General features: G+C 46.8%; 3 protein-coding genes and 1 long non-coding RNA gene across 8 annotated transcripts in view; 1 reads left to right on the top strand and 3 right to left on the bottom strand.

Moving 5' to 3' along the window:
• The window catches only part of LOC144333151 (uncharacterized), a 29,660-nt gene extending 26,106 nt beyond the window's left edge, over positions 1-3,554 (bottom strand). For 2 of the 5 annotated variants that reach the window (XM_077955440.1, XM_077955436.1), the window contains exon 1: positions 2,964-3,554. In XM_077955440.1, coding sequence (XP_077811566.1) covers positions 3,156-3,554 — 399 coding nt within the window. In that variant the 3' untranslated portion in view covers positions 2,964-3,155. The other 3 variants (XM_077955437.1, XM_077955439.1, XM_077955435.1) reach the window with 3 other exon arrangements.
• On the top strand, positions 3,392-12,453 carry SRSF9 (serine and arginine rich splicing factor 9). Its single transcript, XM_015152964.3, has 4 exons — positions 3,392-3,695; positions 7,985-8,145; positions 9,669-9,841; positions 11,958-12,453. The coding sequence occupies exons 1-4, from the start codon at positions 3,508-3,510 to the stop codon at positions 12,099-12,101; spliced, it is 666 nt and encodes a 221-aa protein (XP_015008450.1). The 5' UTR covers positions 3,392-3,507; the 3' UTR covers positions 12,102-12,453.
• On the bottom strand, positions 12,183-27,743 carry GATC (glutamyl-tRNA amidotransferase subunit C). Its single transcript, XM_015152965.3, has 4 exons — positions 27,626-27,743; positions 27,358-27,530; positions 16,299-16,402; positions 12,183-13,918 (listed from the first exon to the last, which is right to left on the bottom strand). The coding sequence occupies exons 1-4, from the start codon at positions 27,704-27,706 to the stop codon at positions 13,866-13,868; spliced, it is 411 nt and encodes a 136-aa protein (XP_015008451.1). The 5' UTR covers positions 27,707-27,743; the 3' UTR covers positions 12,183-13,865.
• LOC144333153 (uncharacterized) lies at positions 18,698-26,245 on the bottom strand. Its single transcript, XR_013401568.1, has 3 exons — positions 26,077-26,245; positions 20,160-22,030; positions 18,698-19,833 (listed from the first exon to the last, which is right to left on the bottom strand). It is a non-coding gene; the product is annotated as an uncharacterized LOC144333153 (long non-coding RNA).
• Positions 27,744-27,751: the final 8 nt, after the last annotated feature.

Here is a 27,751-nt window from a genome sequence, read left to right as displayed (position 1 = left end):
ATATACACAACTCAAGGACAGAGCTGTATTATTGCATGCCCTGGGCCTCATACAGGACCTAAATCATAAATAATGTTGAATATCTAGATGAACAAAAAGTTTAAAAGGTGTCCCTGCCTAGAGTCACTGGCCTCAGCGGAGAATGGAACCTATGAACCCTTTGAGCATGAAGTCATAATTGTGACCTCATTTGTGTTCTAACCTGCAAAGGTCAGTACAGGAATAAAGGCAGTTTCATGGATGATCATAAAGACCTCTTAATGATTTAGCTGTGCTCTGTCTAATCCAAGAAGCCTGTACTAACCACATCCCTGTATTTTCTGCTGGGTAACTGAACTCCTTTGGAGATTGCATGCTGCAGGACTTTGCACAATTAAAGCTGAATTACTATTATTTGCAAGCAGTTTTCCACCTACAGTCCTATTGAGTCACTTAGCTGACTCTCTCTCCCCAGGAGACTGCCCAGTTGTCTGCAACGCCCTTTTTTTTTTTTTTTTTTTTTTTTTTTTGTCTTTCCAGGCAACAATCACATAGGAGTGGTGGGACTCAGAGAATGGTACTAATACACCTAAGCACACCACCCAAAATGAGGAGGCATCTGGACTTTTGGATGCCTTTAGGATATGTAAGCTCCTATAAGGCTGTATACTTAGACTCGAGATTGTATTTGGCTAGGGCTCTTCCCTGCTTGCCTAGAGAACAGCTAGACGCTTTACAAAATCCAGAATACAACAGACAGTTATAATGGTTTTATTTTAGGAATCATTTATTGTGTTTTATTCCAGTTATAAAAGTAGTGCATGCTAATTACAATTTGAGAAATACAGAAAAGCATAAATAAAAACATAGAAATCACTGCCATCAAGAGATATCTCCACAACATTTGGAAAGTCTTTTCTTTTTGTTACAAGCAGCAAATATACTATCTATGTGTATATATTAAACACCACTTTCAAGTCACTTTAACTGTAAATTAGTGTGACTTTAATATCCCTGTCATATTTAAAACATGACTTAATTGTGTAACATTCAAAGTTGTTAATGTGTTGATCCACTCCCTTATTATCAAGTTTAATTTTTTTAATTGCACAGAATGCAATGATAAACATACACATGTAATTTATTATGAGAATCTCTTGCTTATTTCCATCTGATAAAAATCCTACAAGCAGCCGGGCGCGGTGGCTCATGCCTGTAATCCCAGCAGTTTGGGAGGCTGAGGTGGGCAGATCACGAGGTCAGGAGATCGAGATCATCCTGGCTAACACGGTGAAACCCTGTCTCTATTAAAAATATAAAAAAATTAACCAGGCGTGGTGGCGGGCACCTGTAGTCCCAGCTACTTGGGAAGCTGAGGCAGGAGAATGGCATGAACCCGGGAGGCGGAGCTTACAGTGAGCCGAGATCATGCCACTGCACTCCAGCCTGGGTGACAGAGCAAGACTCTGTCTCAAAACAAACAAACAAAAAATCCTACAAGCAGAATTACAAGATCAAAGGGTATATGTATATTATGAAAGCCTGATGTATACCATCAACTTGTATTCCAAAAACTATATACACTCCATAGTATATGTGGGTGTCTAATTTTTGGTTTGTTTTGATTTTAAAACGCTCAGATGATATAATGAGAAATCAACTACCTTCTAATTAAATGTTTGGTTTTAGTCCCTTTGTTTGTTTGTTTTGTCTTGTTTTTGAGTCTCCTTCTGTCACCCAGGCTGGAGTGCAGTGGCACAATCTCGGCTCACTGCAACCTCTGCCTCCTAGATTCAAGCAATTCTCATGCCTCATTCTCCCAAGCAGCTGGGACTACAGGTGTGCCACCAAGCCTGGCTAATTTTTTTTTTTTTTTTTTTTTTTGTATTTTTAGTAGAGAGAGGAGGGTCTTGCCATGTTGTCCAGGCTGGTCTCGAACTCCTGGTCTCAAGTGATCCACCCACCTCAGCCTCCAAAAGTGCTGGGATTACAGGCATGAGCCACCACGCCTGGCCAGGTTTCATTTTTAATAGGAAAAATCTTTATTTTTGAGACAGTATCACTCTGTCGCCCAGGATGCAGTGCAGTGGCGTGATCTTGGCTCACTGCAACCTCTGCCTCCCGGATTCAAGCAATTCTCCTGCCTCAGCCTCCCCCATAACTGGGGATTATAGGAACACGCTACCACGCCCAGCTAATTTTTGGATTTTTAGTAGAGATGGGGTTTCCCCATGTTGCTCAGGCTAGTCTCGAACTCCTGACCTCAAGTGATGCGCCCACCTTGGCCTCTCAAAGTGTTGGGATTACAGGCGTGAGCCATCGCACCCAGTCTGAAAAGTCTTTAGATTAGGAGTATTCCAGCTGGACACGCGGTTCAAGCCGGTAATCCAACACTTTGTGAGGCCAAGGCTGGAGGATCGCTTAAGCCCAGGAGTTCGAGACCAGCCTCTCTACAAAAAAATAGTAAATAAACTAGCCTGAGGCAGCGCAGACCTCTCAGGGTGTCCCGAGATGGGAGGATCACCTGAGTCCAGCGAGATCGAGACTGCAGTGTTCGCGCCACTGCACTCCAGCCTGAGCAACAGAGTAAGACCCTGTATCAAAAACAAACAAACAAAAAGTCTTCTGGTGCAAGGCCTCACTGTAAGGTCCCTGGGTTCAATGCTCCGCGTTCTGGGATGTGAATGTGGAAAAGTAAGTGCCAAGGTGGGTGTCTACCTGAGCTCCGTAAGGACTCGGTACTTAGGATGCGAGCATGGCTTTGGGTTCCATTCCTGACCCTCTGTGGCCTCAGTCTCCTCCCGGGAGAGGATGAAAAGCACAAGTCGGATGCACTCTATAGTGATCGCTGTGAGAGTCATTATGAGTCTTACTCGCTCGACTCCGACAAACTCAAGGCCAAGCTATGGAGTTCATCTCATGCTGACACCGTCAGTTCTGAGCGACTGTAAAATGGGGACAGGGTGGCCCAGGGGCCTACTGACCTGAGGCTGGGGCCCGCGACAGCCCAGCCGCTGGGGGCTCCTTGTGGCCGCTGCGGGGTCAGCCTGCGGTCTCCGCCTGACTTTAGCTCTCCTGCGCCCCGCAGGTCCTGGGCGCTACCCACGTCAGTGAGTGCTCACAAGTCTGTGAGGTAGGCGGCGCCACAGAGAGAAACTGAGGTGCGGGAGCCCAAGTCACCTGTCCAGCTCCTCAGCCGAGCGTGAACTGCGCTCGGGGATGGCATCCACACGGCCCGGCCCCACGCTCTCCCAGTCAGCGCCCGAGGGCCCTTCGCACCAGGGCGGGGGGCGGGGGGGGGGGGGGTCCGCCGGCCTGCGCGCATGCGCAATGGTCGCAGCCGCGTCCCCTTTAAGAGAACTCCTTTTGCCTCCGCCGACCCCTTCGCTTCCGCTCCGCGTTCCCACAATGCAGTGCGGCTGAGCGCCTCGGAGCCCGCGGGGACGCTGCGGGGGGACCCGTGCTGAGGCGGCGGCGGCGGCGGCGGCGACGTGGGCTGCGGCGGGCCCGCGGCGTCGGGCGGTGCGGATGTCGGGCTGGGCGGACGAGCGCGGCGGCGAGGGCGACGGGCGCATCTACGTGGGGAACCTTCCGACCGACGTGCGCGAGAAGGACCTGGAGGACCTCTTCTACAAGTACGGCCGCATCCGCGAGATCGAGCTCAAGAACCGGCACGGCCTCGTGCCCTTCGCCTTCGTGCGCTTCGAAGACCCCCGGTGAGGCTCCCGCCCTCTCCCCTTCGGTGCCTGAGGCCCCCGCCTTCCCTGCTGTCCCCTCCCCCAGGGCTCCCCTCCCCCCGCCTCCGCGCAGACCCCTCACGGCGCCCCCTCACGGGTGGAGGATGAGGCAGCCTCCTTGCAGGCCCGGGCCGTCCTTCGCGCCGTCGTCACTTCCTTTATTTTTATTATTCCAGTATTTTACTTGGAAATCCAAAAGCTGAGCCTTTGGAGGGCCCAAGCCCTCCTGCACCGGCCTCGGGGGGTCCAAATGAGCCCTGTCCGCCTCCCGCCTGGGGCGGCACCGTGGGGGGAAGCGGCCCCGGGGCAGCGCGGGGATCGCCGTTCGCTCTTCCCGCCCGCCCCTCCCCCGGCCGGAGCTCGCCGTGACTGGAGAGCAAGCTGCAGGGTCGCGGATGCCGCTGGAGGTCGTGGAGGGGTCTCTGGTGGAACAGCTCGCCGTTCGCGCGCCGCGCCCCGCCCCGCCAGGCCGGGGCCCGGACTTTGTCAGGGGACCAGGGATTTGGGAAAACTTCTAAAACAGCCGGAGTGGGGCTCTGATTTCACTTCCCTCCTTTAATGAGGGACGTTTGGCGAGATGCTGAAGGTTCCAGGGATTTGGAAACTCTAGATTCCTAACCCGGCTCTAAGGAGTGTTTGTGATTTTGCAAACAGCGTCGGCCCTCGGGCCGGAAAAAGCCGAGGAACTTTCAAAACTGTGGTTGGTGGTGGTTAGCAGCTGTGGCGCTGACCTGGTCACTCCACTCCGGCCAAATAAGAGCCCGCACCCTATTTTCCTAGCATCATTTGCTCCCAGGGAACACGAAATGTTCGTAGGGTGTCCAGCCTACCTGGGGTGGACTTACTGATAGGGCAAGGAGAGCACCGCGAGGCTTTGATGGCTGAAGAGTCAACTGACAGCTCATCCCTAGTATCTCCTCATTTGCCTCAAAACCGGAACTGGGCATTTTTACCCCTAAGCCGGAGAAGGCTATGCCTCACTTATTTGGTAACCGTGCCATTGTGGTTCTTCAACAGTTGCTATGGGTGGAGTGCCATGGTGTGTATTTAACTTTTTTTATTTCCTTATTTTTTTTAGATTGATAAAATAGGGGGTTTCACCATGTTTCCCAGGCTGGTCTCGAACTTCTGAGCTCAGGTGATCCACCCGTCTCAGCGGATCAAAGTGTTAGGATTACAGGCGTGAGCAACCCGCCCAGCCTGTATTTAGTGTTTTTAACACTTCATGAGGTGCAGGTACTGTTTCTTTTGTTTTTGTTTTTCTTTTTTTTTTTTTTTTTTTTTTTTTGAGATGGGGTTTCACTCTTGTTCCCTGAGCTGGAATGCAGTGGTGCGATCTTGGCCCACCGCACCCTCCACCTCCTGGGTTCAAGCGAATTTCTCCTGCCTCAGCCTCCCGAGTAGCTGGGATTATAGGCAAGCGCCACCACGTCTGGCTAATTTTTTTGTATTTTTAGTAGAGACGGGGTTTCTCCATGTTGGTCAGGCTGGTTTCGAACTCCCGACATCAGGTGATCCGCCTGCCTTGGCCTCCCAGAGTGTTGGTATTACAGGCGTGAGCTACCTCACCCGTCCTGTGTGGTTAACCAGATTTTACAGATCAGGATATCGAGGATTTAGAGTTACTGATAAAAGAGAAAGCTAGTGGCAATCCCAGCACTGGGAGGCCGAGGCGGGCGGATCACAAGGTCAAGAGATCGAGACCATCCTAGCCAACACGGTGAAACCCCGTTTCTACTAAAAATACAAAAATGAGCTGGGTGTGGTGGCGCTCACCTGTAGTCCCAGCTACTTGGGAGGCTGAGGCAGGAGAATCGCTTGAACCAGGGAGTCGGAGGTTGCAGTGAGCCGAGATGGCGCCACTGCATTCCAGCCTGGTGACAGAGCAAGACTCCATCTCAAAAAAAAGAAAAAGAGAGAGAAAGCTAGTAAGGGATCAAGGGATTTTTTTCTTTTTATTTTTTTGAGACGGAATTTTGCTCTTGTCTCCCAGGCTGGAGTGCGATGTTGCTGTCTCGGCTCACTGCAACCTCCACCTCCCAGGTTCAAGCGATTCTTCTGCCTCAGCTTCCCAGTAGCTGGGATTACAGGCGCCCTCCATCATGCCTGGCTGATTTTTGTATGTTCAGCAGAGATGGGGTTTCTCCATGTTGACCAGGTTTGTCTTGAACTCCTAACCTCAAGTGATCCACCTGCTTTGGGCTCCCAAAGTGCTGAGATTACAGGCCTGAGCCACCATGCCAGGCCAGGATCAATGGACTTGAATTCCCTCTTCTGTTCTTTGAATGCAGACTTACTATATGATATGCTATGTTGTCATCTTCCCTCATTCCTTTCATAATAGAAAAACTATCTTTTGGTGTCACTAGATATGAAGATTCAAGCAAAGCATTTCATGTAGTAATCTTATTTAACCATTACAATAACCCTGTGAGATAGGCATACTATTCACATTAGAGATGTAAAAACTTGATTAAACACTTAACCCAGAGATGATTACTAGTAATTTGCAGAATAATGATTTGAATGCAGGCTAATTTTATTTATTTATTTATTGTATTTATTGAGATGGAGTCTCGCTCTGTGGCGCAGGCTGGAGCGTAGTGGCACAGTCTCAGCTCACTGCAACCTTCGCTTCCTGGGTTCAAGCGATTCTCCTGCCTCAGCTTCCTGAGTAGCTGGGATTACAGCTGCGCACCTCCATGCCCAGCTAATTTTTATCTTTTTAGTAGAGACAAGGGGTTTCACCATGTTGCCCAGACTGGTCTCAAGCTCCTAACCTCAAGTGATCCACCTGCCTCAACCTCCCAAAGTGCTGGGATTACAGGCATGAGCCACCGCGCCCGACCTGAATGCAGGCCAATTTTTATTCAGAGTCTGTTCTGACATCCTAGCAGTTCTGCCTCTCCCAGTCTGCATTTTATGTAGTCAAGGTTGCACTGGATATGGTCCTTGTTGCTTTTAGTCCTAAAATCTTATAAGTGATTATATGCCTGTGACACTGAACAGTGCCTTCATTAGCACATTCAGTTACTTTCTACCATCCAATACTGGAGAATCAACGTGGCATTCCTGACTCTCCTAGAGTCCTAGGAAAGACTTAAAGTAGTTTTATTGAATATTTATCTCTTTTGGCAAAATTGTATCAGAGAGTTTTTTTGACAAAATAGTTCTCCAAACCATGCGGAAAAGGTACACTTTAGAGTTCCAAGGCCAGGCGCTGTGGCTTATGCCTGTAATCCTAGCACTTTGGGAGACTGAGGGGAAGGATCGCCTGAGCCCGTGAGTTCAAGACCAGGCTGGCCAACATAGGGAGACCTCTCTCTACAAAAAAATCCAAAAATTAGCTGGGTGCAGTGGTACACGCCTGTGGCCCTAGCTATTCAGGAGGCTGAGGTGGGAGGATTGCTTGAGCCCAAGAGTTAGAAGCTGCAATGAGTTATGCTCCAGCCACTGCACTCAGCCTTGGTGACTACTCTGTTTCAAAAAAAAAGACCCTGTTTCACAAAAAAAAAAAAAAAAAGTTTTACATTCATCACAAAACACTCATTTGCATTTGTCTTTTGTCCTTTGAGCCTTATTTTTTTTTAAAGACAGGGTCTCACTGTATTACCCAGGCTGGCCTTGACCTGGGCTCAAACATCACACCCAGCTACTTTATTTACTCTCAAATACTCTCCTATCCAACTGGCTACTTTCTTTTTTTTCTTTTTCTTTTTTTTGAGATAAGGTCTCTGTCACCCAGGCTGGAGTACAGTAGTGTGATTTCGGCTCTGCACTCCCATCTCAGCCTCTCAAGTAGCTGGGACTACAGGCGTACAACACCATGCCTGGCTAACTGGCTACTTTTTATTTCCATAGACTTTATGGCACTAGGCCTTGTAGAAAAATATTAAGGTGTTAGTGTGTGGTGTGCTTTTTGAAAAAATGCTCACCAAGGTTAGAAAAACACTGGTGGTTTATTGGCAAAATCAATCTGTCAGCAGTTGATTCTTTTTTTTTTCTCTGAATTAGCCCTCTTAGAAGTAATCTGTTTGCTCATTCATTATAATTTCATACCTCTAAAACTGTGTGTAACAGCTGTAAAGGTTAATTCCAGTATTATGAAACATCTCCAGACTGAAGCAGAAGTGCATCAAGATCCTGATTTGTGTGTTTTTTTCTTCACTCTCGGTTTCCCTTTTATGCTTACTATTCATGCCCCTCACTGGAAAGTCACTTGGCCTCCTGAACAGCACTAACTCCAAACTTTACTTTTTTTTTGGCAGAGATGCAGAGGATGCTATTTATGGAAGAAATGGTTATGATTATGGCCAGTGTCGGCTTCGTGTGGAGTTCCCCAGGACTTATGGAGGTCGGGGTGGGTGGCCCCGTGGTGGGAGGAATGGGCCTCCTACAAGAAGATCTGATTTCCGAGTTCTTGTTTCAGGTATGTTCCTTTCAAACAGAATGAGATGATACATGTAAAATACTACTTAACACAGAGTCTTATCTTCCAAGAAATGATAACTGTTATTCTTCAGTGCATGGGACACTGGGGCTTTCTTTTCAATAGCCTGTATGCAGTGCCAGTCTGAAGCCCTGCCCTGGATTACCAATGAGGCAAGTATCCTGCAAATGAAATTGCGCTGGGAGTGCAGCCTTGGAAGAACATAAACATACTTCTTGTAAAGGAGTTTTCTAGTGGTGAGAAGGGAAGATAATGGGAAAACCCCTTGAGCTACAATTCTAAAGACTCTTCTTTTGGAATATACTTGGCATCAGACATGGTAGAAAGGCATTCCAGGAGCCAGATTTGAACAACTTACCCAGCCTCGGATCTTGAAGAAGATCAGATTTTGTGGTGGTTTTAGAATTAAATATTTTTTAAAACCCCGTAAGTTGGAGTCTTAGAGATTTTATTGGAAAGTATAGACTATTTCTGCCTAGTGTTTATAAGTGATGAAATGCTAAACTGGGAGGTTTATCTGTCTTCAAAATATTAACACACTGGAAAGACCTAGGGCCTTCTGCATATTGCATGGGAATTTTAGGGCCCTGGTGGAATGAAGTATATCGAGGAGCGTGGCACCTTTTTAAGATGTGAATGTCACACAATCACAGCATACTCCTATGTGCTTAAATAGTGATACTTTCAGTATCTGCCTACCTTGTGTCCCTTTGTAATTTTTTAACCCCAGAACTCTATTCCCTCCTTCAGGATGTCATACATTATCTTTTTTTCTCTCCATGCTGCTCTGAAATCCTGCTTAGAAAACTATTAGGAAATGGCTGCAGTCCTGAGCTGTGAGCGGTAAACACAGCCTTTGAGAGCAGGAGCACATTTCCCTTTCATGACATCAGGTAGGGTTGTATGACTCCCGACTAGTTTTAGCATCTGAGTCTTACCTTCCCCCCCACTGTATTGAAGAATGTTGGTGATCTTTTAAGAGGTACTCTGTATAGTTTGTCATTCACACCTATAAGAAAACAAACTAGATTTTTTGTTGTTGTATTGTTACCTTCAGCTACTCTTTGGTTATTTCATTATCTGGTTTCAAAATTCCCATGTCCTGTGAAACCCTGTCAAGCAATAAATAATTGGTACTGTTAAATTTCATAATGGAAAAAGTTGGAACTCAAAGTATTAGGAGTTTGGCATTGATTTTAAAGGACAAAGAAAGAGGCTATGAACTCTCAGAGATACTATACCTGTAATGGGATGGACTTCTTGCTCTATTGAAAAGGTCTGGTCTCTGGAAGATGGGCTTAAAACCAGTTTCTCAAGGTGGTTTATTTACCACATGTACTTCAGTGCTCTTTTCTGATTTCATGTCCCTTATCAAGGTTTATGATTTGGGGACCCTCAGGATTTAAGTGATCATGGAGAAGGGACCGTAGGTATTGCTGGCTCTTAACAGGGCAGTTAACATAGCTGAAGGATGTGGGCTTTCTTATGTTCTCCATGCCTAGGACTTCCTCCATCAGGCAGCTGGCAGGACCTGAAGGATCACATGCGAGAAGCTGGGGATGTCTGTTATGCTGATGTGCAGAAGGATGGAGTGGGGATGGTCGAGTATCTCAGAAAAGAAGATATGGAATATGCCCTGCGTAAACTGGATGACACCAAATTCCGCTCTCATGAGGTGGGTCCTTGTCTTCTGTTGAGGAGCTTGTACTCAAATCACTCCACTTGAACCTGACCTAGCAGAGGTAGCAAGAGGCCATGCCATTTGGTAACCTCACAGTACCATAAGAGATCTATCTTAGGTGGACAAAGCCATGGAATTTGCTATGCCTAAGTCCTTCAGGGTCATAGCTGAGAGAAGTATGCATTCATAGTATGTTTGTTTTTTAATATGCTTTATTCTGCATATTAGTATCACATAACACAGTTTGATCATGGTATTTGTAACCTGGAGAGAATACTAGTGCAGTTGGTCTTGATATCACCCCATTCACAACCAGCTTAAATGGCAGTATCCCTCTGTGAACTCAGCTGCCCCTTCTGTGGATCTAGGCTGAGCTCTATAGGCCAGCCTCTTCATCTCAGCCCTTCTAGGTCCTGCTGTCAGGGCTGAGCTGCCACTTCACTTTTTTCCCAGAGTAGTGCAGGATCCTCTCTGAAACCTGAGCTATTGTGACATTTTCTTTTTTAATTTTATAATTTTTATATTTCTCTAATTTTTGATTTTAGAGACAGAGTCTCATTATATTGCCCAGGCTGACCTTGAACTCCTGGGCCCACGTAGCCCTCCCACCTCAGCCTCTCCAGTAGTTGGGACTGCAGGCATGCACCACTGTGCCAGGCTAAACCGTGACATTTTCTTGTGGTTAATTATCTCACCCTTGAGACTCAGTAGTTCTTGATGTCCTTCCTTGTAGGAAAGCAGCTGCTGTTTTGGATCTCAGTTTGACTGAAGTGGTGACTATCCCTTTGGTACCACTGAGACCAGAAACCAGACCACCAATTGGACATTTTTTCTGGTTATTCTGTCCTGCCTTACTATGAGATTTACAGATGTTTGGAGACACAGGTCTCTGGGCTCATTTCTTTTTCTGAGGATTCATATAATTCCCTAGTTTTTGGCTTAGAGGTTGGTCCTTCCATAGTTTAATGATGCTTTTGTTCAGACTGTCCTCTAGGACTTGAATTTGGAGCAGAAACAGAACAGCATTTGATCCTCAGTTATACTGCAAAGCAGGGCCTCAGAAAGGGTAACTCCAATTATTGACTTTCACCTAAGGTGAAAAAGCATCCGGGTTCTTTCCCCTTGGCATCTTAGGATCTTCCGAGAATGCTGGCTAAAGGCAGAGGGCCTGGGGACAAGTCAGCCTGGACATGACTCCTTTGCTGCTTATTAATTCCTTACCTTGGCCGGGCGCGGTGGCTCAAGCCTGTAATCCCAGCACTTTGGGAGGCCGAGACGGGCGGATCACGAGGTCAGGAGATCGAGACCATCCTGGCTAACCCGGTGAAACCCTGTCTCTACTAAAAAATACAAAAAAAAAAAAAAACTAGCTGGGCGAGGTGGCGGGCGCCTGTAGTCCCAGCTACTCGGGAGGCTGAGGTAGGAGAATAGCGTAAACCCGGGGGGCGGAGCTTGCAGTGAGCTGAGATCCGGCCACTGCACTCCAGCCTGGGCCACAGAGCGAGACTCTGCCTCAAAAAAAAAAAAAAAAAAAAAAAAAATTCCTTACCTTAACTACTCTTGGAACCTTGATTCCTTCATGGGCAAAATGGTCACATAATAGCACCTTCACAAGCCCTGTCAGGAATCTAGAGCAAGAGGATAACATCTAAAGCATCTAGCTCAGGTCCTCACATCTGGAAGGTATTAAATACAGGTTAGCTCCTTCTATAGATGCCCATCCAAAGATGCATATATGAGGTGGCAGGGGATTAAACTATATGACCCCTGAGATCCTTTCCAGTTCTTAGCTTTGAAGGGGGTCAATGGCAGTAATTCAGATATATTGTTTATAATAGTTAATTCAGTATCAACATGTCAAATTGGCATTTATTGTGTTACCTTGGGCAAATGATATAATTTAAGTCTTAATTTTCTTCATTCTTGAAGTGTGATAGTAAGAGTACCTACCTCATAATGTTATGAGCGTTTAATGAGATAGCCTAATGCCAGGTACAGAGTACACAGTAAGTGCTCAATATTTAACTATTATTGTTAGATGTTGGTTTGCTTATTCTTCTGGCTCTGATTTTTTTCCCCATTACTCTTTTCGGTTTTGTTTGCATTTCAGGGTGAAACTTCCTACATCCGAGTTTATCCTGAGAGAAGCACCAGCTATGGCTACTCACGGTCTCGGTCTGGGTCAAGGGGCCGTGACTCTCCATACCAAAGCAGGGGTTCCCCACACTACTTCTCTCCTTTCAGGCCCTACTGAGACAGGTGATGGGAATTTTTTCTTTATTTTTTAGGTTAACTGAGCTGCTTTGTGCTCAGAATCTACATTCCAGATTGAGGATTTAGTGTCTTAGGAAATTTTTTTAATTTTTTTTTTTTTTTAAAGAAGAAAAAAAAAACTACATAATTTCTACCAGGGCCATATTAGCAGTGAAACATTTTAAACTGCAGAAATTGTGGTTTTGGTTCAGAAACAAGTTGTATATTTTTCACCCCTGATTATGGGAAAAAAATCAGTTCTGTCTTTGTGGGTTGCTCTACTATGGAGATCAACAGTTACTGTGACTGAGTCGGCCCATTCTGTTTAGAAATATATTTTAAACGTTTAGTAATTGACATGTGTGGTTGTCCTTGATTAAGTACACAGATTCCACAAAATAGGCACACTAATTTTAAAAATCACTGAGTTGTAATCATAACTTGTACCCAGTTAGTAAGGAGCAGGGGTAGATAACTTTATTTATATGGGGATAGATAGTTGTTGATACTGGTTTGAGAATGTAAACTCTAAGAGTGGGTTCTGGGTTCTCTTTTAATTCAAGGCCAAGCTTGTAAATTAGGCTGCCTTAAAGAAGAAAAAAGCATTGCAGATAAAGGAAGGGAATGGGAAAAATAAACACACGGTGGCTTATGCTTGTGATCCCAGCACTTTGGGAGGCCAAAGCATGCCGGAGGATCCCTTGAGGCCAGGAGTTCAAGACCAGATAGGCAACATAGCAAGACCCCATCTCTACTTAAACAATTAACTGGATGTGGTGATGCACATAACGTAGTCCCAGTTACTTAGGAGGCTGAGGCGGGAGGATCACTTGAGCCCAGGAGGCTGCAAGTTATCTGTGATCACACCACTGCACTCCAGCCTGGGTGACAGAGTGAGGCCCTGTCTCAGAAAACTAAAAAAATGACAAGCAACGTAAATACTATTGGCAAATTCTTAGCCAAAACCAACTTTGGCAGTTTGGTTAGAGGAAATACTCTCTGATTCTATCACTTTTATCCCTAAATAAGTTTCATTTATCCTTGGTATCCTGAGTTTTATCTTGGACTTATCTCAATTTAATAATCATTTTGGGGGTGGAGAGGGCTCCTTTTTCCCAGACCCAGGGCTAATTTTAGGATAAGTTCTCTTTTCAGAAAGAAACACTACATATGACTAGTATCCCTTTGGCATATAATCACTTTGTGGGATGGCAGATAGTTCTAGATTAGGAGTTCCCAAGCTCTAGTCTACTTTGAACACTCTTCAGACCTTAGTAGGAAGTTAGCCCTTTTCTAGGAAGAGAGTGGGAGCCCAAGAACAAATTCAGGTATGTTCGGTAAAAATAGGGCTGCTCAAATCACTGCAGATAGGCAACTAAAAATGACAGCCAGGGTTGTCATATAGTGATCAAGATGCTCCATCTACCAGTTAGTTACGTAGATAGAAGACACTTTATGCAGTTGGAACAGTCCTTTGGGGGGAGTTAAAGGCAGATAAATAATGTCTTCCATACTGAACAGGCTTGTTAAGTGAATTCCCTGGAAGCTGACTTTTGCTTTCCTTTCACCTCAGTTAGCATCAGGAACTCATTTTTGGGGCCCGATGTTTCCCAATTGTGTCTTCAGAAGAATCTGTTAAGAAATGCTTGAGCATCCATTTTTTCAGGTGACTGAAAAAAGCAGGAACATTAGTGTTCACAGTAAGAAAATACTGTCATTGTGCTTCCACATGGTCACAGAGTACCCGCTTTCCAGAATGAGCTACTCAGCTGTGTGGGAATGGCTCTTGTTCATCCAGCTTTGGCAAAGAGATATTACCTGTTTGAAAATAACAAAAGAGAATGTGATAGCTGAGCCTGCCGCCTAGCTGGCTCTACTGAGCTAACTGATCACTTAGTTTCTCATGGAAAATACGGAAGTAAATATAGCTACTACCCTGTTTTCCTAACTTGGAGTATCTGAAAGAATCAGTTCTAAGTGAAGCCAAATTCACCTTTTTCAGTAAGGAGTAGACAGGTTGATTAGCCACTAATATGCAGATAGGAGTAGAAGGAAAGACTGACCATGACTATGAACTCAGGTGGTCCCAAGAAGTCTGAAGTAAGGTTCTGTGTGGGAGACAGCATGTCTGATCAATAGATATGTCTGCTGAAGCCACAACTATCAGGCTCTGAGATGGAGAGTCTCCTTTCTCTCCACAGTTAACAGGTGATTTAGTGGATTGGAGGCATGATAAAAGTAGCTCATGGCCAGGCACGGTGGCTCACACCTGTAATCCCAGCACTTTGAAAGGCCGAGGCGGGCAGCTCACGGGGTCAGGAGATCAAGACCATCCTGGCTAATACAGTGAAACCCCATCTCTACTAAAAATACGAAAAATTAGCTGGGTGTGGTGGTGGGCGCCTGTAGTCCCAGCTACTCAGGAGGCTGAGGCAGGAGAATGGTATGAACCTGGGAGGCGGAGCTTGCAGTGAGCCAAGATCGCACCACTGCACTCCAGCCTGGGCAACAGAGCGAGACTCCGTCTCAAAAAAAAAAAAAAAAAGTTTAGCTTACACATTTTCTAGCTGCCTTTCCCATCCTTGCTTCAACCAGAGCCTGCCTTTAACTGGCACCTTGAGTTGACCAGGGCCAATGTCTTATGTGGAGTCTGCTCAGAATGATTCTCCCTCAGGGGATATGCTGAACTGGAAGTTGGCACTTAGCAGTCTACCTGACTGCTTTTGGCTAGTCCCACTCCCAAAGGCCCAGAGGGGTAGTACAACTCCAGTACTCACTTACCTGCAGAGGAGATAAAAACAGTCAACCTATCCAAGGTTCTGGATTTTACTGGTCAGCCCACATTAATTTTAAAGCTTCTATTTAAAATATTTACAGTAGGTAGATGATGCAAATCTCTACACCAGCAGTTGTAAACTGATGGCTCACAGACTGCACCTGGCTTGCAGGTGTGTTTTATTTGGCTTGGACGGTGAATTTGGCTTGAATTGGTTGCCAGCGCTTAAAATTTAAGAAATATCAGTGGGATGCAGTCGCTCACCCCTGTAATCCCAGCACTTTGGGAGGCTGAGGCGGGTGGATCACGAGGTCAAGAGTTCAAGACTAGCCTGGCCAAGCTGGCAAAATCCCGTCTCTACTAAAAATACAAAAAAATTAGCCAGGCATGGTGGCAGGCACTTGTAATCCCAGCTACCAGGCAGGCTGAGGCAGAGAATTGCTTGAACCTGGGAGGCAAAGGTTGCAGTGAGCCAAGATTGCACTAAAGCCTGGGCGACCAAGCGAGACTCCGTCTCAAAAAAAAAGAAAAGAAAAGAAATATCACACAAAATGCCAGGTATCCAGGTTCTCTGGAGAAATGGGTTTACATTCCTGCCTGGCACCACTGATAGGGTAGCAGCCATGCTCCTCCTGCTTTGAGTGGGCACAGACTGAGTGCAGACCCTAATGGCATTTGAATCATGTCATAGAGGGGCAAAGATATGACAGAAACAACTGGGCTAAGGCCGCACAAAAGATTCGTTTTGGGAGGCTGAGGTGGGTGGATACCTGAGGTCGGGAGATCGAGATAATCCTGGCTAACATGGTGAACCCTGCCTCTACTACAAATACAAAAAATTAGCCAGGCATGGTGGTGCATGCCTGTAATCCCAGCTACTCGGGAGCCTGAGGCAGGAGAATCGCTTGAACCCGAGAGGCGGAGGTTGTGGTGAGCCGAGATTGTACCATTGCACTCCAGCCTGGACAACAAGAGCTAAATTCCATCTCAAAAAAAAAAGGATTCTTTTAGGAAAGGACCGGTTATTTTGTGGCACCCAGCCCAAAGCTAGACCTAACAAATATTTATTCATGGTATGAATACTAGAAAGTTGGAGCCGATTACAGGATCTGGCATGGTCTTAACTGTGGCTTTGAGAAACACAGAATGTCAGCTGCCCCTTTAGGCAGATCTTGAGCTCCAGATTTCCATCCACTCTAAACCTTTACCCCACTTCCCCCCAATCCTGTTTTGCTTATTCCTGTTACTACCTGCCCCCTAGAGGTATAACCCTGGACCCTACCGCCACCTTAATGTCACCATCTGTATGCACTTTATCCTTTTCAAAGTGCCTTCACATAGCATCTTTGGTCCTCACGCTTCCTGCTTCATTCCTAAGGTCACTGTGAGACTATCTGTTAAACCACTCTGGGCAACACCTACCTGGGGGGGCCACAAAATACTCCTCCACGACTCGATGGGAGTTTTGTAGTAATTCATCAGCACAATTGCCTTCTACCACATTGTCGGATCTCAGGTATAGACATCTACAAAACCCAGAAGCTCAAGGTTACCCTCTCAGAGAAGGGGGCTTTTAGGGGATGGTGGAAGGGGCAAGAAGGAGAGAACAAGGAAGAAGTATATTCTTGAGTTAATGGGCACTGTTCAAAGATAGAGAAGCTGGGATCAACAGTAGACCAAATAACAGCGTACAGTTTATAGATTGTCCCAACAACCCTGAGAAGTAAGTGCTAATCACTTCTCTGGATTGATTTAACAAATAGTTTTTGATGATTATATGGGCAACTGTCTTTTGGTGGGGACAGGTAAAAGCAATTATAAAATAATATTTTAAATCTGACAGAAGTTAGCACAGCCTGCCAAAGGATAGAAAGGGTACCTAGTCTAGCCTGGGTGAGTAGCACATCCTCAGAATAGCTGGATTGGGGGATGAAGGTATGAGAAATGGACTTCTTGGCAGGTATAGCAGCATGAATCCCAAAGCAAGAGAACCCAGAGCTCAGAGATTCAGAGAAGGACAGGGAGTTCAGCAGGCTGGGGTGTGGTCTGCTGGGTTGGAAGATGAAGCTAGAAACCTAAGCAGAGATGGGGAAGCAAACTTGCCTCAAGAGTGACTTAAGGATGTTGGCTCCTAAGTAACAGACCTGGGATCTGAGCCCAATCTGGTACCCGTAAGATGAATGCTTTTTCCACCACAGCCCCTTTTTGGTGGATGGGTGCAGCTGCCCTTGAGCAAGATGTGTCACAAACAGCTCAAGAATCTCCCAGTGTTCTATGGGACCTAGTGAGTTTACTAAAGCCTTCAGATGGCAAACTGGTAAAAAACACACAGGAGCTTGAACATATGCATCAGGCTTCACTATTGTTTCAAGGTGTAAAAGTGTGTAAACCTGCTTCCAGATACTTGGACTAAAAAAACAAGCAGTTTGTTATATCACTGATACAGTATTCAGTAGTAGCTATGCTCCTGCTTTGAGTGGGCACAGACTGAGGGCAGACCCTAATGGCATTTGAGTCATGTCGTAGAGGGACAAAGATGTGACAGGAACATCTGGGCTAAGGCTACACCTAAAAACTAAGTTGTTGGCCGGGCACAGTGTGTCATGCCTGTAATCCCAGCACTTTGGGAGGCCGAGGCGGGCGGATCACGAGGTCAGGAGATCGAGACCATCCTGGCTAACATGGTGAAGCTCCGTCTCTACTAAAAAATACAAAAAAATTAGCCAGGCCTGGTGTCGGGCATCTGTAGTCCTAGCTACTGGGGAGGCTGAGGCAGGAGAATGGCGTGAACCCGGGAGGCGAAGCTTGCAGTGAGTCAAGATCGCGCCACTGCACCACTCCAGCCTGGGCGACAGAGCAAGACTCCACCTCAAAAAAAAAAAAAAAAAAAAAAAAAACTAAGTTGTCACAATAAGATTATTTTAGGAAAGGACTAGTTCGTTTTTTGTGTGGCACCCAGCCCAAAGCTAGACACAACAAATATTTATTCATGGTATGAATACTAGAAAGTTGAAGTCTGTTATACGACCTGGCATGAGGGACAAAGATGTGACAGGAACATCTGGGCTAAGGCTGCACATAAGAACTAAGTTGTCGGCCGGACGCAGTGTCTCAGGCCTGTAATCCCAGCACTTTGGGAGGCTGAGGCGGGCGGTTCAAGGCCACTGTGTAGCCTTGAACAAGTATGATCTTTTCATACATTAAATTTCTTGGGCGTCAGGCGGGAGAAAAAAAGAGGCCAGGTGCGGTGGCTCCCACATGTAATCCCAGCACTGTGGGAGGCTGAGGCGGGTGGATCACCTGAGTTCAGGAGTTCAAACCAGTCTGGGCAACATGGGGAAACCTCGTCCCTACTAAAAATACAAAAATTAGCCAGGCGTGCTGGCACGCACGTGTAATCCCAGCTACTTGGGAGGCTGAGGCAGAAGAATTGCCTGAACCCAGGAGGCGGAGGTTGCAGTGAGCCGAGATGGTGCCACTGCACTGCAGCCTGGGTGACAGAGCAAGAAGGAAAAAAAGTCCAGGCACAGTGGCTCAAGCCTGTAATCCCAGCACTTTGGGAGGCCAAAGCGGGTGGATCACCTGAGGTCAGGAGTTTGAGACCATCCAATATGGTGAAACCCTGTCTCTACTAAAAATACAAAAGTTAATCGGGCATGGTGGTGCATACCTGTAATCCCAGCTACCCGAGAGACTGAGGCACAAGAATCACTTGAATGTGGGAAGCAGAGTTTGTAGTGAGCGGAGATTGCACCATTGCACTCCAACCTGGGTGACAGAGTGAGACAGTGTCTCTCTCACACACACGAGAGTTGCACTAGATTTTTTTTTTTTTTTTGGTAATAACACAAGGACTGTGTATTTAAGAAAACTTGGGAGAACAAAAGTAAAATCAAAATCATAATTATACCATTCAAAGGCAACCCTTGGACTTTCTGGAGTTTATAGTTTCTGTTGGACAGTATTAAAAAATGGCTAAGAGGCCGGGCGCAGTGGCTCATGCCTGTAATCCCAGCACTTTGGGAGGCCGAGACGGGCAGATCACGAGGTCAGGAGATCGAGACCATCCTGGCTAACAGGGTGAAGCCCCATCTCTACTAAAAACACATACAAAAATATTAGCCAGGCGTGGTGGCAGGTACCTGTAGCGAGAGGCTGAGGCGAGAGAACAGTGTGAACCCTGGAGGTGGAGCTTGCAGTGAGCGGAGATCACGCCACTGCACTCCAGCCTGGGTGACAGAGCGAGACTCCGTCTTTAAAAAAAAAAAAAAAAAAAAAAAAGGCTAAGAGCTTAGTCTCTCGAGTCACAGCTGAATTCAGATCCCAATGCTACACATTACTTATCCTCTCTCTCAGTTTCCTTGTTTGTTGAATGCTTCATAGGATTTCTGGGAAGATTAAATGAAATGTTAAAAAACAAGATCTGATAATGCTGAGCCTGCATTCACAGTAGTAAGAGAGGGGTCTGAGTAGCACCTGCTCCTTTGAGAAAGCCTTCGTGCACCCCGTACATCTCAGTCCCTACCACTCAGTGCACTCGTGATCAGGCATAACCTGCCTAACATTTGAAGGTTTGGGGAAGACTCTTGACTACCACCAACAGGCGGTTAAATGCTACTGCTTCCCCAAGAGTAGATCTAATAGCAACTAATTTATTTACTCATCATCAAGTAATCAATTTGGTAATTAAGTTTCCTGCATAAGTGAAATTTCCAGGAAAACAAAAGTCACCCCTTTACATACCACACATTTCTATTTAGTTATTGGTTATGATGGAATTGTTCCTAAAATAGACACATTTTCTGGGGTTGGTTGGGTTTTTTTTTTTTACCTTTTTTTTTGTTTTTGAGACAGGGTCTTGCTGTATTGCCTAGGCTGGTCTCAAACTTCTGGGCTCAAGTGGTCCTCCTGCCTTAGCTTCCCAAGTAGCTGGGATTACAGGTATATACTACGATGCCTAGCTTTATTTTCTTTTTTTTTTTTTTTTTTTTTTTTTTTTGAAACGGAGTCTTGCTCTGTCACCCAGGCTGGAGTGCAGTGGCCGGATCTCAGCTCACTGCAAGCTCCGCCTCCCGGGTTTACGCCATTCTCCTGCCTCAGCCTCCCGAGTAGCTGGGACTACAGGCGCCCGCCACCTCGCCCGGCTAGTTTTTTTGTATTTTTTAGTAGAGACGGGGTTTCACCGTGTTAGCCGGGATCGTCTCTCGATCTCCTGGCCTCGTGATCCGCCCGTCTCGGCCTCCCAAAGTGCTGGGATTACAGGCTTGAGCCACCGCGCCCGGCCCCTAGCTTTATTTTCTTAATTACAGGCTCCTGAACCCACAGTCTCTGTGACAGTGGTACAGCAAGCATACCTCTCACTTGGCGAGTTGCTGCACTTTCTTGAACCTCAGAATTGTATAAAACACTGAACAGGACCAGATGAGCTTTTCAGATAAATTACTGATTGACTAAACTTCTACCTCACCTCCTGTCTTTCCCAATCAGGTTCTGTAAGATAAGTTAGCCCACATACCCCAAGACACCCATTCTGATGATAAATTAACTTCTATGTGTTTGAGCTAACATTTGTCATACACTGTCCTTGGGAGAACTGAAAAAAAGTCACTTGAATCTTTCTGTGTTCTGGTTTGGCTGAGGAACCCTAGTTGAGAAAGACTTCAGTTGTAAACTAGAAGTCCCTGCTGGTTAAAACTCAGGAACAGTAACTTAAGTAACTGTGGGAAATGCTGCTACAATGGCATTGGAAAGTGCTGTGTCAACAGGGAGGACAAAATGGCTCCATTTGTGATTCCGTCAGCCCTTGGACTCACTGATGGGACACTTCTCCCACTGCTTTTCTTTCTTTGAGCTTCTTTCCTGCTATCTGGCTGGAAGGAATAGCTTCTTGTGGACCCCTCTACTTCCATCTAAAAGCCTTTTCCCTTCCTCCTACTTTATTTCTAGTTTGATGCAGACTGGAATGGGGGCTAATTAATTTGGTTAAAAGTTCTGAGCCAGGCAAGGTGGCTCACATCTATATTCCCAACACTTCGGGAGGCTGAGGGGGATGGATTGCTTGAGCCCAGGAGTTCGAGACCAGCCTGGGAAACATGGCGAAACCCCATGTCCCCTAAAAAATGCAAAAGTTAGCTATGGGTGGTGGCATGTGCCTATAGTCTCAGCTACTTGGGAGGCTGAGGTGGGAGGATCACCTGAGTTCAGGAGGTGGAGGCTGCAGTGAGCCAAGATTGTGCTACTGCACTGCAGCCTGGGCAACGGAATGAGAAAAAAAAAAGTTCTGGGTTCAGGCTAGGCATGATGGTTCATGCCTATAATCCCAACACTTTGGGAGGCTGAGGCAGGAGGATCACTTGAGCCCAGGAGTTTGAGACCAGCTTCGGCAACACAGCAAGATCCTGTCTCCACCAAAAAAAAAAAAAAAAAAAAAATTAGCTGGGCATAATGGTGCACACCTGTAGTCCCAGCTACTTGAGAGGCTGAGACAGGAGGATGGCTTGAGCCCAAGAGTTGGAAGTTTTTGGTTCATAAGACTCTGAGGGATATTTAAGTATTAGGCTGCACTCAGAGTTGCTGTCAACTCATTCTCTGGATTTCAGATGAAAGAAAATAAAGTTCCTAGGAATTGACTTTAGCTGGCATATCTTAGAGCAGTATTTGGCAGCAGAAGCTCTGAGTTCCAAATCCTCTGCTTATTACCTGTGAAACTTTGGGCACATTATATAAACTTTCTGAACCTCAGTTTTTTCCATCTATAAAACAGATAACTTGTATTGACCTTCGAGGACTGCATGTGAAAACTGAAATAATTTAGGCCAGGCATGGTGGCTCGTGCCTGTAATCCCAGCACTTTGGGAGGCCAAGGCGGGAGGATCACCTGAGGTCAGGAGTTCGAGACCAGCCTGACCAATATGATGAAACCCCATCTCTACTAAAAATACAAAAATTAGCTGGGCATTGTGGGCACCTGTAGTCCCAGCTACTTGGGAGGCTGAGACAGGAGAATTGCTTCAACCTGGGAGGCAGAGGTTGCAGTGAGCTGAGATCGTGCCACTGCACTCCAGCCTGGGCAACAGAGTGAGACTCCAGCTAAAAAAAAAAAAAAAAAAAAAAAAAAAAAAAAAAAAAAAAAAAATTATGTAATTTCTTAGCCCCTGGCACGTAAGCACACTAATGTTTTTAGCTCAAACCAAATGATATGTTATTAACGTGCAAAGAGATTTCTATTAGCCAGTCAAGGCGTTTTGTTTTGTTTTGTTTTTTGTTTTTGTTTTTGAGACAGAGTCTTGCTCTGTCGCCCAGAGCAGTGGTGTGATCTCGGCTCACTGCAACCTCTGCTGCCCAGGTTCAAGCAATTCTCCTGTTTCAGCCTCCTGAATAGCTGGGACTACAGGAGTGCGCCACCACGCCCGGCTAATATTTGTATTTTTAGTAGAGAAGGGGTTTCACCATATTGGTCAGGCTGGTCTCGAATTCCTGACCTCAGGTGATCCACCTGCCGCAGCCTCCCAAAGTGCCGGGATTATAGGCGTGAACCACCGTGCCCGGCCTTGTTTTGTATTTTTTAAGATGGAATCTCACTCTGTTGCCCAGGCTGGAGTGCAGTAGCTCCATCTCGGCCCACTGCAACCTCTGCCGCCCTGGTTCAAGCAATTCTCCTGCCTCAGTCTCCCGAGTAGCTAGGATTACAGGCGCCTGCCACCTTGCCTGGCTAATTTTTATATTTTTAGTACGGATGGGGTTTCACCATCTTGGCCAGGCTGGTCTTCAACTCCTGACCCCGTGATCCACCCATCTCAGCCTCCTAAAGTGCTGGGATTACAGGTGTGAGCCACTGCCCCCAGTCTACTATTTTTTTTTTTTTTTGAGATGGAGTCTTGCTCTGTCGCCCAGGCTGGAGTGCAGTGGCATGATCTCAGCTCACTGCAACCTCCGCCTCTTGGGTTCAAGCAATTCTCCTGCCTCAGCCTTCAGAGTTGCTGGGATTAAAGGCATGCACCACCATGCCCGGCAAATTTTTGTATTTTTTAAGTAGAGACAGGGTTTCACCGTGTTGGCCAGGCAGTCTCAAAACTCCTGACCTAAAGTGATCTGCCTGCCTCGGCCTCCCAAAATGCTGGGATTACAGAAGATAGCCATCATGCTGGGCCAAGTCAGGGCTTTTATAGCTAAGATGCCTACTACCTAAAACCATTTAAGCAACTTGGGCTCCTGCAAAGAAGCATGGTGAGAAGAATGGTCGTTATGCTATCAACTAAGTGGTGACCCAGGAGTACACCGTTAATATTCACAAGTGTATCCATGGAGTGGGCTTCAAGAAGTGTGCCCCTCAGGCTCTTAAAGAGACCGGAAATTTGCCATGAAGGAGATGGAAAACTCCAGATACGTGCACTGATACCAGGCTCAACAAAGCTGTCTGGGCCAAAGTAGTAAGGAATGTCCATACTGTGTCCATGTACAGTGGGTGGTCCAGAAAACATAATGAGGTCAGAAATTCACCAAACAAGCTCTATACTTTGGTTATGTACTTGTTACCACTTTCACAAATCTACAGTTATGTGGATGTGAAGTAACTGCTGATCATCAAATACATCAAATAAGTTATAAAAACTATAAAAAAAAAAAAAAGGCTTAATACCTGTCTTCACTTTACATTCTCTGTGTTCAAAGCATTAAAGTCCTACAAATGTCATGTTAAAATGATTAATGGGAATCATTAACCCAAACTGGTTTCCAATTTTATGAAAAACAGTACAGATCACTGAATACCAGGTTGAGATGCTAGCTACTGGATCCAAATTCCCCATCATCTTTTTTCATGACCTTTTCCCTTATTAATAATGTTTATATTTCTTTATATTTACCCTCTAGATAACTTGGGGAATTCTGATGAGTCTGTGCTTCTAGTCCCTCCTTTCCCAGAGATATTAATAAAGAACACTGGGGCGGGGCACGGTAGCTCACGCCTGTAATCCCAGCACTTTGGGAGGCCAAGGTGGGCAGATCACCTCAGGTCAGGAGTTTGAGACCAGCCTGACCAACATGGAGAAACCCTGTGTCTACTGAAAATACAAAATTAGCCAGGCGTGGTGGCGTGCGCCTGTAATCCCAGCTGCTTGGGAGGCTGAGGCAGGAGAATCACTTGAACCTGGGAGGCGGAGGTTACGGTGAGCTGAGATCACACCATTGCACTCAGCCTGGGCAACAAGAGCGAAACTCTGTCTCAAAAAAAAAAAAAAAAAAAAATTCATTAACCATTTACTGAGGCCAGGCAGGGTGGCTCACGCCTGTATTCCCAGCACTTTGGGAGGCCAAGGTGGGCAGATCACCTGAGGTCAGGAGTTCAAGACTAGCCTCGCCAACATGGTGAAACTCCTCTCTACTAAAAATACAAAAATTAACCAGGCGTGGTGGCACATGCTTGTAATCCCGGATGCACAGGAGGCTGAGGCAAGAGAATCTCAAACCCAGGAGGCAAAAGTTGCAGTGAGCCGAGATCGCGCCACTGCACTCCAGCCTGGGCAACAGTGAGACTCCATCTCAAAAAAAAAAAAAAACAAAAATATTTACCGAATATTCAGTGCCAACCACTGAGAATATGATGAGGAAAAACAGACATGCTGTGGAAGGTGGGTGAGCAGCAGAGGGGCAGAGACTCAACACATCCCTTAAATAGATGTATAAATACATTATAAATCAGTCCTTTTGGATATCATGAGAGCCACAGGTAGAGAATCAAGTATAAAAGAATGAAGACTTGTGGCTCACGCCTATTAATCCAAGCACTTTGGGAGGCCAAGGCGGGCAGATTGCGAGGTCATGAGTTCGAGACCAGCCTGGCCTATGTGGTGAAACCCCATCTCTACTAAAAATACAAAAATTAGCTGGGCATGGTGGCGGGCGCCTGTAGTCCCAGCTACTCTGGAGGTTGAGGCAAGAGAATTGCTTGAAACCGGAAGGCAGAGGTTGCAGTGAGCTGAGATTGCACCACTGTACTCCAGCCTGGGTGGAAGAGTGAAACTGTCTCAAAAAAAAAAAAAGGAATGGACTTTTTTGGCCAGCACAGTGGCTCACGCCTGTAATCCCAGCATTTTGGGAGGCTAAGATGGGCAGATCACTTGAGGCCAGGGGTTCGAGAACAGCCTGATCAACATGGTGAAACCCCACCTCTACTAAAAATACAAAAATTAGCTGAGTGTGGTGGCGGATGCCTATAATCCCAGCTACTCCGGAGGCTGAGGCACAGAAATCACTTGAACCTGGAGGGTGAAGGTTGCAGTAAGCCGAGATCGTGCCACTGTACTCCAGCATGGGCAATGGGGCAGAGGGCAGGACTCCATCTCAAAAAAAAAAAGAAAAAAAAGTTAGACTTTCTTTAGGAAGTGGGAGGCTGAGGCAGGAGAATTGCTTGAGACCAGGAGTTTGACACCAGACGGGGCAACATAGCAAGACCCTGTTTCTACAAAAATTTAAGAATTAGCCAGGTGTGGTGGTGCACACCTACAGTCCCAGCTATTTGGGAGGCTGAGGCAGGAGGATCTCTTGAGTCTAGAAGTTTGTGACCAGCCTGGGCAATATAGTGAGACCCCATCCAAAAGGAAAAAGAAAATTGCAAAGTAGAGAAGAGATTTGAAAGAATCAAACACTGGGCCAGGCGCTGTGGCTCATGCCTGTAATCCCAGTACTTTAGGAGGCTGAGGTGGGTGGATCACCTTTGCTCAAGAGTCAAGCCTGGAGAACATGGCAAAATCCTGTCTCTATAAAAAATATAAAAAATTAGCGGCCGGGCCCGGTGGCTCAAGCCTGTAATCCCAGCACTTTGGGAGGCTGAGATGGGCGGATCATGAGGTCAGGAAATCGAGACCATCCTGGCAAACACGGTGAAACCCCATCTCTACTAAAAAGCACAAAAAAAAAACTAGCCGGGCGAGGTGGCGGGTGCCTGTAGTCCCAGCTACTGGGGAGGCTGAGGCAGGAGAATGGCATGAACCCGGGAGGCGGAGCTTGCAGTGAGCTGAGATCCGGCCACTGCACTCCAGCCTGGGCGACAGAGCGAGACTCCATCTCAAAAAAAAAAAAAAAAAAAAAAAAATTAGCCAGGCCTGGTGGCATGAGCCTGTGGTCCTATACTTGGAGGCTGAGGTAGGAGGATCTCTTGAGCCTGGGAGGTGGAGGTTGCAGTGAGCTGAGATCATGCCACTGCACTCTAACCTGGGTGATAAGAGTGAGACTCCATCTCAAAAAATAAAAATAAAAGGCCAGGCGCGGTGGCTCAAGCCTGTAATCCCAGCACTTTGGGAGGCCGAGACGGGCGGATCACGAGGTCAGGAGATCGAGACCATCCTGGCTAACACGGTGAAACCCCGTCTCTACTAAAAAGTACAAAAAACTAGCCGGGCGAGGTGGCGAGCGCCTGTAGTCCCAGCTACTCGGGAGGCTGAGCCAGGAGAATGGCGTAAACCCGGGAGGCGGAGCTTGCAGTGAGCAGAGATCCAGCCACCGCACTCCAGCCTGGGTGACAGAGCGAGACTCCGTCTCAAAAAAATAAAAAAATAAAAATAAAAATAAAAATTCGAGGCAGGAATGCAACCGGAACCAAATCTCATAAAGTGCTCACATTTTAATAAAAGAGATATAACAAATGAACAAAAGTCCATTAAAATGTTAGAGGAAAAAACCCAATAGGATGTGTTACTAACCAGAAGGGGAGAAGGGATTTGCAGTGGTTAGGAAAGCCCTTTCCCAGAAGATAAGCTGAGACCTGTGCCAAGAGGGAGGCAGCCATGCAAATACTGAGAGGCAGGAAAAAACGAAGGGTCAGTGCAAAGATCTAGAGAGGGAAAGAACTTGTCTTGCTGGAGACGCAGTCAAGGTAGCCAAGGAGGGTACTGAGAAGAGTATGTCTGAGTGAGCAGGCAGGGACTCTATGGAGTAGGGGCTCAAAGGCGATAATTAGGCCAGGCGCGGTAGCTCACGCCTATAATCCCAGCACTTTGGGAGGCCGAGACGGGCGGATCACGAGGTCAGGAGTTCAAGACCAGCCTGGCCAAGACGGTGACACCCCGTCCCCGTCTCTACTAAAAATACAAAAAAAAATTAGCCGGGCGTGGTGTCAGGCGCCTGTAATCCCAGCTACTCGGGAGGCTGAGGAAGATAATTGTTTGAACACGGGAGCGGAGCTTGCAGTGAGACGAGATCGCGCCACTGCACTCCAGTCTGGACTCCGTCTCAAGAAAAAAAACACAAAGGCGATGATGAGCAGTTTGGGTTTTGTTTCTACTTACACTAGGACGACACGAGCGAGAGCATCCGTAATGAACAAGGGGAAGAGTGAAGCCACTGACTCGCGAGGTGACCGTGGGCAAGTTCCTGAATCTCGCTAACGCTCTTTAACCCCCTGGAAAATTGTTCGCTAATCGTCACATTAAACGGCTGCGAACGGGCCACGCTCAAGGCTTCGGGGCTGCAGCCTCGAGTTTACCTGTCCTCCAGGACCGACTCCATGGGCTCCACCCCGTCAGTGTCCACCGCACGTAGCCGGTCGGCGAAGGCGATAGCTTTCTCCAGTCGCGCCACTGCCTCGCAGCTGCCGAAGTCCACAAGCGCTAGACGCTCCAGGTGCTCGATCACCTGGGCCGTGATCCGGCCACTGCCCTGGAGGAGGAATGAGGCACGGAGTGTGGTTCACCGGCGCCCCGGTGTGCCTCCCGGCTTGCTCCGCCACCCGCCTAGATGGCCCTGGCCTTTACCTGAGGATCCGCCTTGGACGTGAAGCCCTGGCGCCCGCCCAGAGGGGCCCGAAGGCCCAGCCACACCAACCGCGACCACATTTCTTCCTTCCTTGGCCCCCGTAGTGCGCCCGCGCGTAACGCCGA

The sequence above is a fragment of the Macaca mulatta genome, chromosome 11 (assembly GCF_049350105.2).
Source record: "Macaca mulatta isolate MMU2019108-1 chromosome 11, T2T-MMU8v2.0, whole genome shotgun sequence".
Taxonomy (NCBI): domain Eukaryota; kingdom Metazoa; phylum Chordata; class Mammalia; order Primates; family Cercopithecidae; genus Macaca; species Macaca mulatta.
This window is presented reverse-complemented; position numbering and strand designations above follow the sequence as displayed.